This window comes from Trichoderma virens (assembly GCF_000170995.1).
Source record: "Trichoderma virens Gv29-8 chromosome Unknown TRIVIscaffold_82, whole genome shotgun sequence".
Taxonomy (NCBI): domain Eukaryota; kingdom Fungi; phylum Ascomycota; class Sordariomycetes; order Hypocreales; family Hypocreaceae; genus Trichoderma; species Trichoderma virens.
The window spans coordinates 49,730-69,057 of NW_014013667.1; the positions used below are offsets into that span (position 1 = coordinate 49,730).

General features: G+C 48.3%; 5 protein-coding genes across 5 annotated transcripts; 2 read left to right on the forward strand and 3 right to left on the reverse strand.

The window, feature by feature from the left end:
- Positions 1 to 255: 255 nt before the first annotated feature.
- On the reverse strand, positions 256 to 837 carry TRIVIDRAFT_68275 (uncharacterized protein; the record flags this gene model as incomplete). Its single annotated transcript, XM_014098440.1, has 3 exons — positions 256 to 416; positions 630 to 731; positions 798 to 837. 3 exons carry the CDS (start codon positions 835 to 837, stop codon positions 256 to 258), a joined length of 303 nt encoding a protein of 100 aa, XP_013953915.1.
- Positions 838 to 6,555: 5,718 nt separating this feature from the next.
- TRIVIDRAFT_224405 (uncharacterized protein) lies at positions 6,556 to 7,677 on the forward strand (the record flags this gene model as incomplete). The annotated part of the gene is made up of 3 exons (XM_014098441.1): positions 6,556 to 6,906; positions 6,978 to 7,170; positions 7,277 to 7,677. 3 exons carry the CDS (start codon positions 6,556 to 6,558, stop codon positions 7,675 to 7,677), a joined length of 945 nt encoding a protein of 314 aa, XP_013953916.1.
- A 1,257-nt stretch (positions 7,678 to 8,934) lies between these two features.
- On the forward strand, positions 8,935 to 10,628 carry TRIVIDRAFT_46994 (uncharacterized protein; the record flags this gene model as incomplete). Its single annotated transcript, XM_014098442.1, has 2 exons — positions 8,935 to 9,658; positions 9,742 to 10,628. The coding sequence occupies 2 exons, from the start codon at positions 8,935 to 8,937 to the stop codon at positions 10,626 to 10,628; spliced, it is 1,611 nt and encodes a 536-aa protein (XP_013953917.1).
- Positions 10,629 to 10,774: 146 nt separating this feature from the next.
- On the reverse strand, positions 10,775 to 12,577 carry TRIVIDRAFT_89746 (uncharacterized protein; the record flags this gene model as incomplete). Its single annotated transcript, XM_014098443.1, has 3 exons — positions 10,775 to 12,150; positions 12,258 to 12,493; positions 12,557 to 12,577. The coding sequence occupies 2 exons, from the start codon at positions 12,457 to 12,459 to the stop codon at positions 10,889 to 10,891; spliced, it is 1,464 nt and encodes a 487-aa protein (XP_013953918.1).
- Positions 12,578 to 16,541: 3,964 nt separating this feature from the next.
- On the reverse strand, positions 16,542 to 17,724 carry TRIVIDRAFT_213518 (N-acetylglucosaminyl-phosphatidylinositol de-N-acetylase, a glycan bosynthesis protein; the record flags this gene model as incomplete). Its single annotated transcript, XM_014098444.1, has 4 exons — positions 16,542 to 16,901; positions 16,987 to 17,054; positions 17,136 to 17,326; positions 17,415 to 17,724. The coding sequence occupies 4 exons, from the start codon at positions 17,722 to 17,724 to the stop codon at positions 16,559 to 16,561; spliced, it is 912 nt and encodes a 303-aa protein (XP_013953919.1).
- Between the last annotated feature and the right edge of the window lie 1,604 nt (positions 17,725 to 19,328).

Sequence of the window (19,328 nt, forward strand, 5' to 3'; positions counted from 1 at the left end):
CACGGCGATCTCATCTGGCGACAGCTTCAGCTGGGTTGATATCTTGTCGCTGACGTAGCAGAGCGCGGCATATTTCCACAATAAGAAAGTCATTCATTACTAGATTTTGAAGAGCGTAGAGTGGTGAGGCGATTGTAGAGCGTGTAGCGTATACATGGATTTCATCCAGTCGGTCTTACTCTGCCCTGGTTTTTTGGACTATTCTCGGATATAAGTGGCCCGGCGGCAATATCGAGCTAAAATCCCAATAAAGGCCTAATCAGCCAATGAGATGGGCTTGTCCAACATTTTCGGTCGAAAACCAGTCGCTTGATCCCAAGAGTACGCACACGCATACGCATCGATCTCCAGCCCCGGTATCAAATCACATTGCAGCACGGCGATGTCCGATGTAGGCAGAGATGGCAGATGACAGGCTACACGAATAATGAAAAGTCAAATTCTAAGCTAGAAGTACATGGTAGTCTATGACTGGCGCCCGTAAATGCGATAACCCTGGGGTTGCCCTCTTTAACTCCTTGGTCGAAACATGCTAAACTGTGAATAATACAATGAAATTCTGCATCCAGTGCAAAATCCGTAGAATTCTGTCTCGTTGCATCATTTCTTCTGAGATCCGGAAGACGAACCAGAGGCTCCAGCTCCGGCCGATGGTGTACTAGCCGAAGTGTTTGGCGCACCAGATCCCGATGATCCTGATTGACCGGCAGTGTTGCTGGTACCGTTGGCATCTGAAACATGTGTTAGTTCTGTTCGTTGGTTTCTCAAAATTTATATAAATGCAGAGCTAAACCTACCGGCGACGGAAGCCATAACAACAACAAGTGGGAGTCTCATCTTGTCAAGGATTTGCAAGTGACGAGTATTCAACAAAGCCAATGGTAGAGCGTTTAGTATGTTATTCTTTTTGTTCTTTGTTAACGATGTTCTTCTGGATCTGATGGACAATATCCTCATTCCCAGGCCCTTTCTTATATATCTTTCCACGCTGTCAGCGTGACGCGGCCTTGACGAACACGCTCAAATGCCGAATGCAATTAAAGCTGAACAGAATAAGGCAATGCATTCTCCAATTCGTACCGTTTCATCGTCCTGAAGGATGAGGGGTGGTCGAAAGGCGGGATAGGCTGATATGCTGACAGAAAAGTGCAATTGCATGTCAGCACAACAGCCGGCATGACTGCTGACTGCGAACATTTACACTGCGTCGGCAACACTCACTCTGCGATACCGAATACCAAGCTATGTCTTTTGAATTATGAAATGAATCATAATTACAAGGTCGTTATTGCTAATGTTTTTCGACAGCATATTTACCAGGATACACTCTGGTTCGATTGTGGTCATGGATAACTTCGACTCAGCTTCGGGCAAGAACAGACTGCACAACCCAATATACATTGATTATAAGAAGAATAAGATGAAAAAGTAATATTCTACCTTACTAGGATAGACTTGAACTCCTTTGTGGGCTATTGTTGCGTCATCATTCATTCAAGCCATGCATGATGCATGTATATCACAGATGTTGCCTACGAGGATTTCACACGTGTGTGCTCTATACTTCCATACGATCATACTAACTATGGAAGATGATGGTCCTTGATGATTTCAGCTTCTTGGGTCCGAAGGGACCTGTGATATCACCAGCTACTCGACACTAACATTCCGATATAGAAACGGCCAAAGAGTCATATTGCACAAGACATTGTCTAAGCCTTATTCAAGAAGCTGAATATTGTGCATCATTTGCCATGACTTTGCAGATCAAAGCAACATCTGACCCGAGATGCACTCCTCAATTCCTTCTGTTGCGGTCAACCCAGATAGGGTAGCATTCTACACCCGAATCGTTTGAAATGCGCCTTAGCCACTGCGCTTCTGACATGCCAGCTGCAGCTCCGGAAATCAATTCTTTCTTACAATGATAAAACATGTTTAAAGTTACATTCCGTGTCATCAAATAGGATTCTCAGTTCTGTTGCACAGCTGAGCCTTGCCGGGAACCAGACTGCGCCTGCAAACCGACGTGTCATTTCTATCCTGAAATAATCCCATAAAATGAGACACATTTCTTACTCACACACTACGTTAAGTGAAACATTTGCATAAGTTTGCCAAGTCAGGCTGCGGTAGGGAGTACACAGTTACTGAGTGGCTCAGCCTTGTATAACTGGTTGGCAGGTTTCAGCCCTATGACTTGACTGAGAGAAGGAGAAGGATCAGTGTATGAGACAATGAGCCTAATGCGCAAAGCAGACGCAAATCAAACCGAAAATAAACATCGTAAGGAGTAGTGGGCCAGTGAATCTAAGTGGTTCCATGCATCGAAGGTGGCTGAATGCGGTGTCATTCCCGTGCCGTTCCGCCCTAATGCTGGACAGTGGTATATGCATGTAACAAACACTGCCTAATAGTTTGAAATAATCTTCATGATTGAGATGTATAGCATGGAAAAAAATTGTAGCAACAACTATGAATCCAGTGCTATTTAGCATTGATTCGTCTAACTGATTACGGCGTTTGGGAGGCCGCCAAGAGAAAATGAACTACATATGCACGATTCATTTCTGACCCAAAATTCACGTCCAGTAGAACGGCATAGGTTAATACAAAAAAAACAAAAGGGGACGCATGCATTAGTCAATTAAGTTGAACCAAGAGCAAAAAGAATGATCTCGCCCGGGCTCGAACCGGGGACCTTTTCGGTGGTGTCAACAGATGTTGTTAACGAAATGTCATGACCAACTAGACCACGAAACCATTATGAGAGCTGATTGGTTGAAATGCTTGCTCGCATACGAACTAGATAAAGCTCCCACAAACCGATACCAGAGTTCCATCTTCAAATCGTTAAGTGGTGGAAAATCATGCCATCACGGCAAAGGAATCCGAATTACGTTTTCAAACTGATGTGAGATTCTCTCAGATCTATCTGGACCCAAACCTGAAGAGGGAATTATCATTACGTTGCAAAACTCCTTCGCAGTGTTTGTGACCCCCAAAGAGAATTCGGCAAATTATATCTTAACCTTAATTTTTTGCCGTTGCTCTCAAGCCACCTCCAGCGCGGCTGCTTACCGCTTCTCTCATTGTGACGCAAATGGGAAATGCCCGTCAAATGCTGGATTTCGGACTTTTGCTACGGAGTATCGGCCATGAGGAATCCATGCACAGCCTCAAAGCAAAAGTCCGAGCCGGAGATAGCTATAACGCACCTATATACAAGTGTATATTCGCCATCTAAAGTGGCAATTGTCCGAGTCTAGAATCGCTTTCCACTTGCCTAGAACTCATCATTGTCTCAAAACGAACACAGTCATCCACTAGCCCATTGAATCAACTCTCGGGCTCCAACGAACCGCCCGATCGTACGGAAGTCGAGGTTGCCGGAGTAAGCGCAATCCCCGCCAAACCATAAGCTGGTCCCAAAGAACTGGGAACGGTTTCCACATAGACAGGGCCTAGCAAGCGTTCCCGGCTCTCGCTCGGCTGAAGGCCATAGATTTTCATATCCTTTTCGCAATTTGCGGGACATATTCCCTTTCTGGTGATGAGCTTTCTTGCTGCCTTGAAATGGTTGCGCCTGATGAATAAGCGCTAATTGGCGAGCTTTTCCTCGTGCGCTCTTCGTGTTTTATGTAGTGTACCAGAGCTAGTCTGACTCAAGTGATGAAATACTATGCGATGGAGAGGTGGAGAAATAACAGCAACAGATTTTAACGAGCAAAATTGAGTCTGTTAGCAAGGCAATGTTAGAAATTACGGCGAAGGGAGATTCATATAGACTAAATTATACAGGATTCCAGAAGAGGTCGCTCATTGCGCATGGGAACGCGGGTAGCATAGGTTAATTAGAGTTTCATAGCTAGAAGCAATTACCGATCCGTTGACGATAGAGACGGCATTCTACAACCAGCGACGAAAGTCTGTCTTTAATATATGATTAATAAATATCTCAACGAAAAAGTCATGTAGTGGAGCAGAGCAAATCATGAACTCCATTCGCATCCTTTGAGAGCTATCACATTGCTCTTATATCACTAGCGCGCCATGCCCTGAGCCATACCTTTACGAAGTACACGTATTGCCGTATTTCTTACTTATCACACAAGTCTTATGCCAATAGTACACGGGTGGCATCTTATTGGTGGTCCTTCTCCGAACCTTGTAAGACATCAGCTAATATTTCGTATTAAAATAGGATATATATACGGTGAATTATCTGATGCCCGGGCTAGTGACAAATGCAGAGATTTGGCTCGGAGCAGATGAGCTAATTGTCCAAGATTTGGAACGCGTTCGCCAAGATTCTTCATGAACTTCTATTTATATACAAATGGAATAGTTGTATGATATGTATCAATCACTGTCAGCAGCCAAGTCTGATAGTGGCCCGGATTCCACCTTAGATATAAGGCCAAGGGGTAAGCTGCCTCCGTCGTTCCTTGCCGTCTTTACCGCCTCCAGTAATTAGCAGATAAAGAGCATACTGAATACACAGCGGCGAAATCTGTAGCGGCTCCACAGGGCTCTTGTGGGTTCAGGGCGTTGACAGCCACAGCTGACTCTGGATCGATAGAGTTTGGAGAATGCTGACAGTGCGAGCGGGCGAGTAGGGCACTGCTCTTCATGGGATAAGCAGATTGGCATAGGTTACAAAGAACTATGACAAGATTTTGGCTACAAAGTATGAAACGCCAATTCCATGAACTTGAATTCTGATCCTGTCCCAGAGATTCGGCCGCAGACAGTGTTCCCGCACTGAGGTTGGATTCGCCCCGAGGAGTGGAGCCGAAGGAGCCGGTCCGTAGAGCCTAAGAAGAAAGATCCACGACATGAACTCATCCCCTGTGAATCTTACACTAGACAGGCTCTAGGCAGAAGTCCCAGTGACACTGACGAATTGAGGTGGTAGAGGTTAGAGGATGTAGCATGTTCCTAGCTCTGACGGGAGAGAATCAGGACCTGACAAAGGGACCCCCATGGGGTGTTTTCAACTATATCAGCACGAAGGAAGAGGCTAAATATCTCAGGCTTCGATGCCTTGCACCGAGGAGGCATGCTAAAACTCGGTGAAGAATCCAGCAAGCAAGAGGGTTGAATGTATGCTGTTCTTCGGGTAAATTTCCATTTCATGCCAAGATTGTCAAAACGGCCACTTCCCTATTGCAGCAGGAAGACGGCGGTAATGCGCCAGCATCTATTCATATCAGTGAAACGTCCATCTACTACATACTCGTATACTTCTTGTCACCCCACCTCAGCCCTACGGCGCAAGAAGTGTAAAGGCCGAATGTCCCATGAGACTGACATCTTCTGGGCCGCGCTAATCAAGACGGGCTGCTGCCCTAACACAAGCTCTCCGCGATCCAACGTGAGACACGCTACAGCAAATCGACGGAATGCAACACTGCCCCGGCTGCGGTGGTAAAAAGATGGTCCTCACTATTCCCGATATCATGGATCTAGCAAATTACGCATAAGCGGCTACTATTGAGTAATTGCCACCGATTGGCCTGGCTGAGATGTGAATGTGAGCGCGGACTTTTCGGGGTTCATGATCTGTCATGCTCGTGTCTGCTGTATTCTATACGGAGCATATGTCGTCACTTGCAATAATTGAGGAGCTTTTCCGACTTGCAGTAGATTCTTATAATAGACACTTATTCTGTGGTAGCTTGCCAGGTAAACGGAACCAAACAATAATCGGCTTCGGAGGAGTTAGGTAAACTGTAGAGCCAAGTATACAGTTCTGCCAGTGTTAAATTAAAGAAAGCACGGGGATCGTTTAGAAGCTGTCTGTCGCCCAATTCATGCGGTGTGGTGGGCTGAAGCCACCATGGAGGCTGTGGCGTACCCCGTTCCTACCGATATGATGTCCACTTGCCATCACAATTCCATGCCTCAAGACAGGTACCCTACTCATGCTATCACGGATTTGTCGTTAACTCCGCCGAAAGAGGCCAATTGATGAAGACCTGTGTCGTGTACCTGTGTCGTAAACCTATAGCTTCTAGATGTCGACGTCGCGTGGCAGAACCCTGTGTTTTCTCCCGGATACAGGGGGATTCGAGGACAGAGTAAAGCTTTGTCCGCTCATCTTGGTATGCATCTCCCTAAGACAAAGAATTCACTTGCTGTTGTATCAGTACGTAAATTCTGAATATCCGCGGATAATATTCCAAAATAGGCCATTTTATTAAGCCATTAGCCTTGGAGTAATAATGATGGGAGGGTGTGGGGGGTGTGTCGCCCCTTCTTGTGAACCTGTACTTGGCTGACCCTCCTTGAAGTAATAAGCTCACAAGGGGGTAAGCCTTAGTTGGAGTAAGGAGCACGTAGCATGTGGTAAGTAGAATTGATTGGAGTTGAGGTCATGCAACTGCAACTATAAAAGGGACGGTGGCCTCTGCAATGTAAACTGTTCTTTTGGATCCCATTATTCATCAGCCATTCAATCTATCACTTGCTCTTTTAGTAATAGCTTGCATACCATCTAAACCGACGACTTACCACAAAGAAGTATTTCCGCACTTTTTATAAACAGTCACAATGACTTCACCACAAGGCATGGCCGCATATGCTGCGCCCTCTCTTTTCCAGCCTCACCTCGCCCGTCAGGCCATTCGAGATGCTCACAAGAAGAAGATTCCTCCGTTGTTGGGATACTATGGTGGCCTTGGATCTACTAAAATCACGCGCTGGCTGGCACCTCTGAACTTTGATGTTGTCTGGGTCGACTGGGAGCACAGCAGTATGAACGTAGAGACGATGACGACCATTGTTCATGAGGCCATTTTCATGAGTCAAGGCAGGACGATTCCATTTGTCAGAGTGCCGGGACACGACCACGCATCGATTGGATATGCGCTGGATGCTGGTGCGAGTCTTGTCATTCCCCAAGTATGTTGCCAACAACCAAGCGTGTCACAAGGATCATTGTGAGATGGTAAAGCTGACTCGTGTGAAACCAGGTCGAGACTGTTGAGCAAGCAAAGCATGTAGTATCGGCAGCCAAGTTTGGATCCAAGCAAAATGGCACCCGTTCGGCACCTCCTTTCAGACTTATGCCTGGTGTTACGGATAGGCCATTCCAGGCAGGCAGAGATATCTTTGAGGCGCTCAATGATCAGGCAGCCATTATGATCCAGATTGAGTCCCTAGAAGGTGTGTTTTCTTCTTTTTTCTTTTTCTTTTTTTTTTTCCCTCTACTTGAGACTCGCCATGTCGAGATTCGTTCATCAAATGGTTCTTCTGGCTGACTCTTCATCAGGCATTAACAATCTGGACGCCATCCTCACCGAGGTGCCCGACATCGACATGGTGTGGCTCGGAACTCTTGACGCTCGTGTAGAGATGAACATGCCAAGCAACTATGGCATGGGCGGTAACGAGCCTGAATGGGTGGAAGCCCGCCAGAAGTTCTTCGATGTCCTGGACAAGCACGATAAGCCCTATGGCGGCTTTGCCTTCTGCACTCCCCCCTTTGGCAGCCCAGAGTCCTTCAAGAAGGTTGCAGAACGCATGTCCTTCATCATCATGGCAGCGGATGTAAAGGCACTGGCGGGCATGGGAGAGGTGCTGCAGCTGTCGCGAGAGATTGTGGCGCCGGAACCGGAGAAGAAGGTTAACGGAGAGAATGGGCACAGCAAAACTAACGGTGAGAAGTCATAGATTCATGGCGAATTGAAAGGAGACATGGGAAAGGTTAAAGAGAGATGAAATATGGGATAAAGCAAGAAGGAAGAGGAGGAGGACAGGAGAGGACAGGAGAGGACAGGAGAGGACAGGAGAGGAGAAGGCAGGATAAATCAAGGAAATGATGTAAGCAGCAGCCAGAGACGGCAGATGCAATTGCTCAGCGTGCTTGCTTTGCTTTACTTGAGTATCATCTGTTAGTCAGCTATCACGACTATTAATACAGTCTTCATGATTTCACCTGCAACCACTTCCTTCAGCTGAGAATTGACGTGCTGCAACTCCGCACGTCAGTCGACACGATTTACATAACAGCAATCCTTAGCGCTGCTCGAGATCTGGGGAAGACGCCGTTATCGCGCACCATGTGGGACTCGTGCGACATTCGAAGAGCAATCGAATCAAAGGCGTCGCTTGCCCAATATTCTCCAGTCATGGCTTTCATCCCCCAAAGACCAAAGAGGATGCTTATCTCGCCATGTTGCCGCGGTCTCCCCGCAAATCGACAGCGGCGAGGGCTGAGGATTGGCTGATGCTGGGTCCTGATCCCTGGCCGACACAATCCTTGACTCGCGCGGTCCGATTTGTGTAGCATCGTTATCATGTGCTATTGCACTCGGACCATCGCTTGGCTTCAGCCCTGGATGGATGAGATACAGTAGAGAAACAATGGTGGTATATGCAAAGAAGATCGAGCACAGCACACGAGTATTCCTCGCAGATGCCACATGGAGAATCTGAGACATCAACGCTCGCTTACCTCGACGCCAGCCAGCAGCAGGGCAAAACAAGCTTATCGTCAGCCAGCGAATGCTTTTGCAGCATCGGCACGGCCGTTACTTGTTCGAGATGATGCCACGACTAGGGCCAGGCTAAGCAGCTAGCACGCGACAGGAGGGCGCATGAAGCAGGGAGAGCCTCGGCCGTCGTCATCGGACGAACCATCGATAGACGGCATCTGACAAGCTTCTTATCTGCTGGTCCTGGTCATGTCTCCAGTTGCGGCTTGTCTCTTCTTCCTCTTTTTATTTTCCTTTCTCCTCTTCTTTTTCTTTTCTTTATTTCTCTGCTTTGCTTGGCTCTGGAATTGGCTGGACATTAATATCGACGATACATTGACGCCTGTCTAGACTAGACTCGTCATCACTATTAATTCGGACGCATTCCTCACCGACAACCACCGATTGGCGTCGCGTGCCTCTTACACATACATAGACGACAACTTCAACAGCCATGGATTCTCGCCGCCGCCGCTCTTCCGTTGGGAGCGGCGCCCAGACGGCCGACCAGGCCCTCGCCAATCTGGGCTACAAGGCCGAATTGCCCCGTCATCTCTCCATGATGTCCATCCTTGGCCTCTCGTTCGCCATCATGGCCGTTCCCTTTGGCCTCAGCACCACTCTGTACATTACTCTCACCAATGGCCAATCCGTCACCATTCTCTGGGGCTGGATACTCGTTTCGCTCATCTCCGTCTGCATCGCCGCGTCTCTCGCCGAAATCTGCGCCGTCTTTCCCACGGCCGGCGGTGTCTACTACTGGTCTGCCATGCTGAGTTCTCGCGAGTGGGCGCCTCTGGTCAGCTTCGTGGACGGATGGCTTACCCTCGTCGGCAACTGGACAGTGACCCTGAGCATCAATTTCTCCGGCGCGCAGCTGATTCTGAGCGCCATCTCCATTTTCAACGAAGACTTTGTGGCAAATACGTGGCAGACGGTTTTGTGCTTCTGGGCCGTTATGCTGGTATGCGCTCTGGTCAATGCTTTCGGTTCGCGTTATTTGGATCTCATCAACAAAATCTGTATATACTGGACTGCTGCTAGTGTCCTAATCATTATGATCACCCTGCTCACAATGGCCGACCACCGACGTTCTGGCGAATTTGTCTTTGCTCACTATGATGCCTCGAGCAGCGGATGGCCAACCGGCTGGTCTTTCTTCGTTGGACTCCTCCAAGGTATGCTCTCATGCTGCGACCTATTCCCTGTTTCTTTCACACCCAGTTCATCTTGCTAATTATCTATTCTTTTCATCGTATAGCTGCCTATACCCTTACTGGCTATGGCATGGTTGCCGCCATGTGCGAAGAAGTGCAGAATCCCGAGCGCGAAGTCCCCAAGGCCATTGTCCTCTCGGTCGTTGCCGCTGGCTTTACCGGCGTCATCTACCTCATCCCGCTCCTCTTTGTCCTCCCCGACGTCCAAATGCTTCTCACCGTCGCAAACTCTCAGCCAATTGGCCTGCTCTTCAAGACCGTCACGGGTTCCGCAGCCGGTGGCTTTGGCCTTTTGTTCCTCATTCTCGGTATCCTAATGTTTGCAGGCATCGGTGCTCTCACTGCTGCTTCACGATGCACATACGCTTTTGCACGAGACGGTGCCATTCCTGGCTATAAGCTTTGGCGCAAGGTCAACAAATCTTTGGACGTGCCCATCTGGGCTCTTGTCCTATCCACGGTAGTTGACTGCATTCTTGGATGCATCTACTTTGGCTCTTCTGCCGCCTTCAACTCCTTCACCGGTGTCGCCACCATCTGCCTTTCTACGTCATATGGTGTTCCTGTTCTCGTCAACCTTGTCCAGCGCCGCAAAGCTGTCCGCCACTCGCCTTACCCTCTCGGTAACATCATGGGCCCCATTATCAACATCATCTGCATTGTCTGGATCGTCTTCTCCGTCGTCATCTTTTGCATGCCTGTCTCGCTGCCGGTTGATGCCACAACCATGAACTATGCGTCGGTGGTATTCGCTGGGTTTGGGGCAATTGCTATTATCTGGTACTTTGTGTATGCGCGCAAGAATTTCACCGGTCCTCCAGTTAGAGCTGCCGGAGAAGATGGTGAGATTACAACGGTGGGAGTGCCGGTGGGTGGCCATGATGGAACTGGCTCAGATTCGCCGACAACAAATGAAAAAGACCTCAAGTAGCTTGTACGAATAATGACAATATAATGAACTTTTACTCTTCTTTAGAATGATTTGGGTCTGGATTCCACTTTGACTGATTCACCATTTTTTAGTCCTAACACAGTCCTTTCATTCATCAAAAACATACAGCACAGCACATGTAGCATGTCATAATTCATCCATCTATTGCACACTCCTACTTTCTATACCAGCGAAGTATGCCCATAATCATAACGGGTATATACAAGAAAAAGGCCGAAAATATCTTTTGTTTTCCCTCCTCAGACACTAATGGTCCGGAACACGCTAAACTCCTCACCCGTTGCAATCAAGCTGCCTGGAATCTGTGGGTGCCAGTGCACCTCCCTGACATCCCTGAGGTAGTGCACGAACAGCAGCTGGGGCGGCACGTCCTTGACGCCAGCCGTGTCCTTGCTCTCCTCGTCGTCCAACTCGACGGCGAGATCCCACAGCGTGACGGTGTTGTCGGCGGAAGCCAGGGCGACGATGGAGTCGTCCGTCGGGTGCCACTCGATGCTGCAGACTTGCTCCTTGTGGTAGTTGAAGCTGGCCAGCGGCTGGGGCTTGTTAGCGTTGCCCTTCCATTGTCTGAGGTCCCAGACGGCCCAGGTTCCGTCGTCGGCTCCTGAGGCGAGCAGGTTGGTTTGATGTCTTGACCACGACATGACGTTGACGTCGTAGTCGGAGACTTGGACCGTGATTGCGGGTTTCCTCGACTTGGAGCGGACGTCCCAGATGCGGATTGTGCCGTCGCTTGAGGCGGATGCGAAGACGGACTGCTCGGAGGGAGACCACTGGATCTCCTCCACACTGCTGGTATGGCCCTGGAACGGTCTGTTGTCGGTGACCCAGCCGCCTCCGTCAGTGCGCGTAGTCATGTAGATGAGGCCGTCGTTGTCACCAGTGAGGAGCTTCCCGCCGGGGACAAGAGGCGACCAGTCGACGGCATAGCCCTCAGACTTGTGTGCCCTGATGGTAGAGATGGGCTTGTTCTGCTGCGCCGTGATGACGGTGCCGGGGACATCGAACGAGGTGAGGTGAGGGGTGACGTCGTGGATGAAGACGTGTGCTGATTCAGTCATGGTGGCTGTGAGCGTCGTGGGAGGCTTGGAAGGGTCTTGGTTGGGGATCTGGTGCGTGCGGATACGGTTGGTGCATGAGTTGAGAGGAATCGACTTGCTCTCCAGGATGGGATCGGCATCCTCGTCGTCGTCGTCCTCAGAGTCGGAGTCGTCGCCACCGCGATCCATCTTGCTCAGGCCGCTGAACTTGACAACCAGCAGCTCGTTCTCGTGAGCCTTTGAGGACTCGGCCTGTGTTCCGGTAACGGTGTACATGGTATGAGGGTAAGCCTTGCGGTTGTCGCCGAGGGAGTCCTTGACAATGTCAAAGGACAGGCAGGGCCAGGGCGTGTTGAGCCCGTGCAACATTTCGTATGTGGTCAAATCCGGGGCCAGTGTCTGGCCAGGCTCGAGCTTGCTTCGTCCGACGATGAATGTTCCCTGGTCTACTTCCATAGCATCTGTATCAAACATTTCCGTCAGCTACAACCTCCAATTGAATCTTCTCGAATGGCCCAGCCCAGCCCAGCGCAATGCGCAAAGGGTGTCAATGCCGTTGGACACTTACGCTCTTTCTCCTCGGCCTCTCTCTCCGCATCTGGCCGTCCATCTACACCAGCCTCGATGATTTCGTCTTCGCTCTCGAATTCATCTTCGAACTCGTCCTCGAACTCGCCCATGTCCTTGTCCATATCGACATCCATCTGCTCGGGGCGCTCACCACCCTTGAGGCGCAGGTCGCCATGATCGTCTGCTGTGCGCTTCGACATGATTATCGTAATTTGCAGAGTTTCGCTAGACCACCTGATGAAGCTTCTATGTCAGTCAGATGCGCATACGAATCAATCAATGCGCATGTCCACTCACCTTGAATCTGTGCTCTGTGCGGAATCGCAAAATTGAAGCTGCGAATCTTTTTGCAGCACAATTTTTGAGCCCCTCTAAAAAAATCCATCCAAAAAATTCTTATCGGCTGATAGCAGTAAAGCCACACGAACCCCCCGCTATGTGGCTAGAGACTGTGGCTGTGCATGCATTTCATCAGACACACAGCATGGAGTCAACTGTCTTTCGTTTAGCTAACCTATACCTTCATTCTTCTGTTCCTTCTTGACAACAAAAGACTTGGACTATTTAAGAAAAGGGAAAGAAAAAATAATTAAAGCATCCCATATATTTACTCAACTTTTTTTTTTATTCGGGAGACTGAAGCGTAGACAGCATGTCGTGAGGGAATGGTTTTGTGCATGAGGTATACAGAAATAACATAGCATCAACGCATTCTGTATATCAATGCATCACAACTGCCAGACATATGAACCAACAGTCCCTTTATTACCAATTCCACGAGCGAGCAATTCACTTCTCTCAACTAGTTTCTTTCTCTCTATGAGATTCTTCGCACTGTAAGTCATAATATTACCCTACTAAGGTGACTCTCCTGACCTACTCGATCCCTACGACTTAATTACTCAACTATGGAAACTTCAAGTGCTATCTTTGGAAGTTACTTCATCAATAGGGGGACGAAATTGGTCACTCTCTACGTCAGCATATGGACCCGTGGCACATGTAGAGTAGCATTCTGCATCGGGTCATTAATATTAGCAATACGCGTATATGTTTATGTATTCCGTAATCGTATCCATTTTTCAACCCTAAAGATTTTATGTACCTGTTAATGAAACTCTCATACAATAAATAATCGCAATATGACTATTTGATGAAGGCCTGTGTTTCTGATTTTGCTAATTGTGCTTCAGTTGATACTGGCAGAATGCCCTTCACACAAGTCCAAGACCTCCATCGCGCTCCCTATAACTACCTTTCTAAGCTTCTTCAGATTAATAACCACCAAGACTTCTCCCATCCGGTACCTGCATCTTGACGCATTAGCAACAACATTTCGGTCATAACCAAGCAGAGCCGCTCATCGCAGACGTATCAGTATGCATATACCGTACGGCTGTCTAATATGAAACGTATAGATGAAAGAAACCAACGGGCTCAAAAAGAGAAAGCAAGTTGTACATTTCATGCAGTTGTTTAGACTGATTCATCATAGACTGCATAATTCTTCCCCTGATATCTGGTATTCTAATGTTTTGAGAACCACGGGAATTTTGTTCGTTGATGTCCTGGCAGCGTTAATTTTATTCATGTTTTAATATTGGGAAGACCTGTTATCCTGAAAAGACAAAATTGTGCTGAGCAAGTGACAATGATCATGAATTACACACCACTAAGCGTAACTTTGACCACTGGCAGCTTCGAATTCTTAATTTATTTGGAAAACACGTCGAAAACAACCGGCCCTTATGCTGTAGATACCTCAACCTACATAAAAATTGCTAGAACTGTCATATTTGAGTCATGGCTATTCCCCATAATTGCTCGGCCGCGGCTACATACTTACTTCTCAGCAAAATCAGCCATGATCAGCATCTCAGGAGGCCGCCAAGTTATATTTCACCTTTGGAAAAGTTGACAAAGAGTATGGAGCTTTCTATGCAGTACTCATGTTGGTTATCACAATATGCAGCTCATCTACATATGCAGTAACCCGTGTCACTTAGACTTTGTACTGGTACATCTTGTCTACCCACTTCTAAACAAAAGTACTTGTTTCACCATGACAGCCCTTTTAATAACGACAATCTCAACGATATAATTGTGCAAGAAGTGATTACTATACTTACTTGGCGACTATACTATAGAGGGGCATAAAATGCATTAATGCTGATGCCCGACCTGGTGCCCGAAATACAGCCCAACTCTGTCAGTGCTCACTTACATCGCAGTCAACTTCTGAGTTCTCTGATAGATCATTCTTTAAGTTCTACACCCAGGACCCTGTGCCAAAGACCTTGTAGACTTGTACAAATTGGGGCATTTACAAATTCTATGTACAGCTTTACACCAGGAATATCCGTACCTAGCAGGTGATAGCCGCCCCCCCTGCATTTAAGCTCAAAGAAGGTACTTTGCAGCGCGTCAAAGCGCGGCATATTTCCGCCGCTATCCTTCAGCTGTATCCGCTTATCGTTACAAGCTTAACTCGGTGGCTTAGTTAACTAAGCCACGGTTCTTTTGAACAAAGACCAGAGCCACTGTTGATCCAAATAAGTTGTTTGCATTGATTGAAGAAGTTCTTGACTCGCACCTTGTGCAAGTTGTCTCCAACTAAGATTTCCAAAACATCTTCGTATTTGGAAAGTTCCCCATGGATGGTGTGAGGCTGATCAATTCACAAATACCCACATGCCCCTATCGTCAGATTGTATCGTGCAGTTTCTCAAGTTGATAAGGAGACGCCCCAACTCAGCTCGGCACCGCCTCTCGGCATAGTAACTCGCCAATCACTGCAAGGGGTTGACATTGACACCCAAAGACAGAGCCCAACAAAGTCTCACCTGGTATTCCTCTTTCAGCTAGGCTTTCTACTTTGAGAAACCATGGCTCAAGGGAGCCCCTTTTGTCTCGTAGGACGCCGAACTCCTATAGCAAGAGCTTATATATTTTGAGATGCAACTTTCGAGACTAAATGTTTATCTCACTCCTAAGCGGTCTCCGCTTATTACTATACTACTCGAAACGTTACCGCTTATGGGGCATCAGCATATGGGGCAATACCGCATCTGTCACAAATTCTTCTGCAATCGCTCCAGAAGTGCACTGACAGTTTGGGGGTCAGATGGAGACGCGTGCGGGAAAAAGCCTGCCTAGTCTGCCGTATGCCTTGAAATTTAGTGCGGTCTACTCCGTAGTACAATATGGATACTATATTTACTGACATGGTGCGACCTCCTTGTCTGGATCGATTGTCTACCGACCCTCCCCAGACTCCAAGAATAACCGACCTAAAGACTAGAGAACAAAGTAGGAGTGGTTCCGACGTTTGTCAACGGCCAGCGCCGTTGGGCTGATTCAAGACCCACAACCCTCATTTAACCATGACTTAGCCCGCCATCGTATTCTGTTAGCTGCTGCGAACCCTTGCTTCAGCCCAAAAACCAAGATTCAGCCCTTTTTCTCAGCTTCAGCTTCAGCATTTTCTTTGTTTTCAAGGTGGGCCTAGCCCTACTGGCTAATGCATGACCGGAGATGTTAGACCGGAGCTGCTTTGCTCTTGGCAGTTCTTCACCTGAATGCCGGTATTTGGTCTGGGAGCTCCGCTGGAGAGGTCCAAGCTCAGCAGAGAAGAAATCTCGGTCAGTTTAAGAGTTTTCTAGAGACATTTCTACTGGGGATTTGACCAAGGCCTCGCCCATGGCGCGCTTCTTGGGATGGAGTGGCTCTAAGAAGATCTAGAACCAAGAACCAAGAACCAAGAACCAAGAACCAAGATAAGAGTAACCGGGATGCGCTTAGCAGAGTGAAGGATCAAGGTTGCATTGCACGAGTATAGGTCGTGCAGACCGCCAAGAGAATCCTGCTTCAAACTATTGCCGAGCTAACTGATGACAACATCGCACCTTTCATTTGCGTTGGCCCATGACAACGAGATGCTGTTGCTGCACACCCAATCTTTGGAAAATCAGTTAATTGGACAAAAAGAAGAAAAAGAAAGAGAAAAAGAAAAAGAAACAGCTGGTAATGTCTCCTCCGGGAAGGCTCGAACTTCCAACCTCCTGATTAACAGTCAGACGCGCTAGCCAATTGCGCCACAGAGGAAAGCCTGTGATGCCTGCTGGGGCCGACAGAAAGCTGCTATGAACGAATTGACTCTGGATGCTAAGCGTCTTCATACTAGCTCTTGCCGTTCTCTTGATGTACCCTGTTCGTATTAGTGACTGGCTGCGGTATTTCATCCTGTCACTGCGATTAGATCGGCGATCAAGCTAAACCTTTTATTATGACAAATTACTATTATGATGATGATGCTATTTGAGTTGGTATTCTCTTGAGATCGTTAAACCACACATATCGGCTGAGGATCATATACAAGTGGCGATCCCATGAATACTGGCTATCATGACTCGCAAAGGCGCCGCGCGTCATGACATAACGATGCCATGAATTGGCTAATAGAGCCTTTGAGCTAATCTCTGGGCTCCCCTTTGCGGACGGGTAAAACGCCGCACAGATGATTCGCCAGGTGAATGACAGGGCTGTCAACGGCAGATCAAACAAGAAAGTATATTTCCTGAGAACTGCCGTAGTGACAAGTTTATATGCTGGAGGCGCATCTTTATCACCCAACACATACTCGCTATGAGACCGGTGAGGAGTCAGTGCAGATCTAGTAAATGGATTGCGTTACACCGTTTAGGATACAATGCAAGGGAATGACGTACCTTACGGCTGCACTGACAGCTCTGTGGTTGATGTGTCCAGAGACACCACCTTCATCAAAGGTAATGATCTATGTAGTTTGTTAACGTACGTAAGCTTCCCACAGTACGTAGAACCAAGCGTGTGAAAGAGCGGGGGAAAGGGATCTTACGGCGTCAACCTCCCACTTCTTGACATACTCCCTCACGATGGCCTGAATCAAATTGGTATCCCACCACACCCTGGGATTGTCTTGCAGGCTCGGGTGATTCATTGCCTCACATCTTGAAGGATTGATACCTAAGGCATGACATGAGCCTTTTAGCTCTTGCTTGCGTGTCTCGCCTTTGCCATAGTTGTTTCCTAGATAGTTGCACACGTCGGAGGTGACGACTGTCTTAGCATAGCCTCGTCTAATGCGGGGAAAATGGAGCCAAGAGGAAAAACTAACCGGTCGACATCACTAGCAATCCGCCATTGATAGCATGATTCCTATCGAGGATGCCCAAGATGGTGGGCGAGAAGAAAAGGCACTCATCGTCGGGATGGGCCGTCACCACCAAGAGGTTCTTGGACTGTAGAAGTTCCGGTGGCAGCAGGCGTGCATCACTGCCAACGATATAGGCGAGGAACCATTGTAAGACGAGAGGGACGATGAGTATGACGAGGGCTACCCGAAGCAAGGTGCGGCGTCGGCTTCGGGTGCCCACAAACCAATAGCAGGCCTTGAAGACCTTGGTATCGCGGATCTTGCGAGCCATGGCTAGCACGTGCTGTGACAAAAATAAAACACAATAAAAGTCACGAGGGGATCGGAGGAAAGAAAGCGAGGGAAAAACAGAGACTGCTTGGGCCGCTTAGAGCGGGACACGCGAGTTGAAAATGTCAAATTGTCAGGCTACGCAGTGCCCAAGCGTTCAGCTCCGTGTTTGAAGAGTAAGCTTGATGAGTAAACTGTGCCCAAACCGACCAGCACGACGTGGCATTGGCACCTGGAAACAGCCAACAGGCACCGCCTCATCGGCTTATTCGTTCTGGAACCGGTTGGCTCGCCGCCACAAAAGCTTGACTGCGGCTTTGGTCCAATCCTAAGCTGTGGGTTACAGAGCCAGGGTCTATTTCAGACAGGCCAATTTGTCGAGGGGGCGTGCCACACCGGTATTCTACCGCAAGGTGCGTGCAAAACAAAACTAGTAGCTGTGACCAAACGAACTCTGAGTGGTAAGGCAAGGCATTTAGCTCACTCGACCCGCCTGATCCCTGTCAACCAGTGATGACATTGCAGGTTGAAATAAAAGGCACCGGGTACTTGACCCATTGAATTCGTACCTGCTTCGTGCTAATCTGAAATGAACCCTGTTGAAAAATACGTGTGTACCTTATGAGTACTACCAGCCTCTTTGAGGCTCTGTTCACGCCTCCTCGTACTTGTATAGTATACGGAGTAGCAGCAATTAAAGGCTGAAGTTGGTGCTACACTACAGTACACAGCCCCCACCCTGAGACGAGTTGTCTTTTTTCACATGGTTTCGAAACTGGCAACACCTCATTTGGAGTAGGATTTTAGGTGTATTCAGCCGAGCCACGAAGTACCGTACCGACGACCCTCTGTCCCAGGTATGTGCCGAGCCTCATTCCATGAGCCAAGCCCGCGTTCCGGCCAAGACCGCCACCATCCCATGCCGAGTTGCCGAAATCTGCACAGCTCCAGCTCCAATCCGGCAATGATGTTGCGTGAACGAAGAGAGAGGGCCCGTGTCCCGGGTCGGTACGTGTAATTGTTGCGACGGCCTTACATGTTGGCGGCTTGGCCGTGGACTCGCTGCGTGGTTTTGGCACCGCGCGCTTGCTAGGGCTTATTTGGCAGCCCTATAATAACGAACGAGTGTTTTCATGCGCATGGCTGGTTATTATTGCGAGAGCCGTCTCGTTTGGGAGGCAAATTAAGCTGCTGATGGGCAATAAGCGATGGGGGTTAGCGTCGCTTCATCATGTCACTCTGACGGACCAATCCCATGAATGGGCATATCGTGGCGCACAGGGTCAAAAAAGGATACATAGACTTTCCTTTCTGACACTGACTCACTCTACCTCTCCATCTCACCAGTGTACAAGTACATGGTCATCTCATCGACAGGGTCTTGATTATCTTGCTACTTTCGAAATTATTTTCTTGATTAGTAGAAACGTTCATGTATATCCCCCTGGCAAGACTGGGTATACAAATATAGACTGCATAGTTAGTTCGTAAGCACTGGTGAAGCAGCTCATGCTGAGACTGGCGTCATGTTTTCAACGCCTCTCTCATCCAGCTCTCTGGATCTACAGAACCGTAAACAAGTACCGTCACTGAAATAATTTGTAG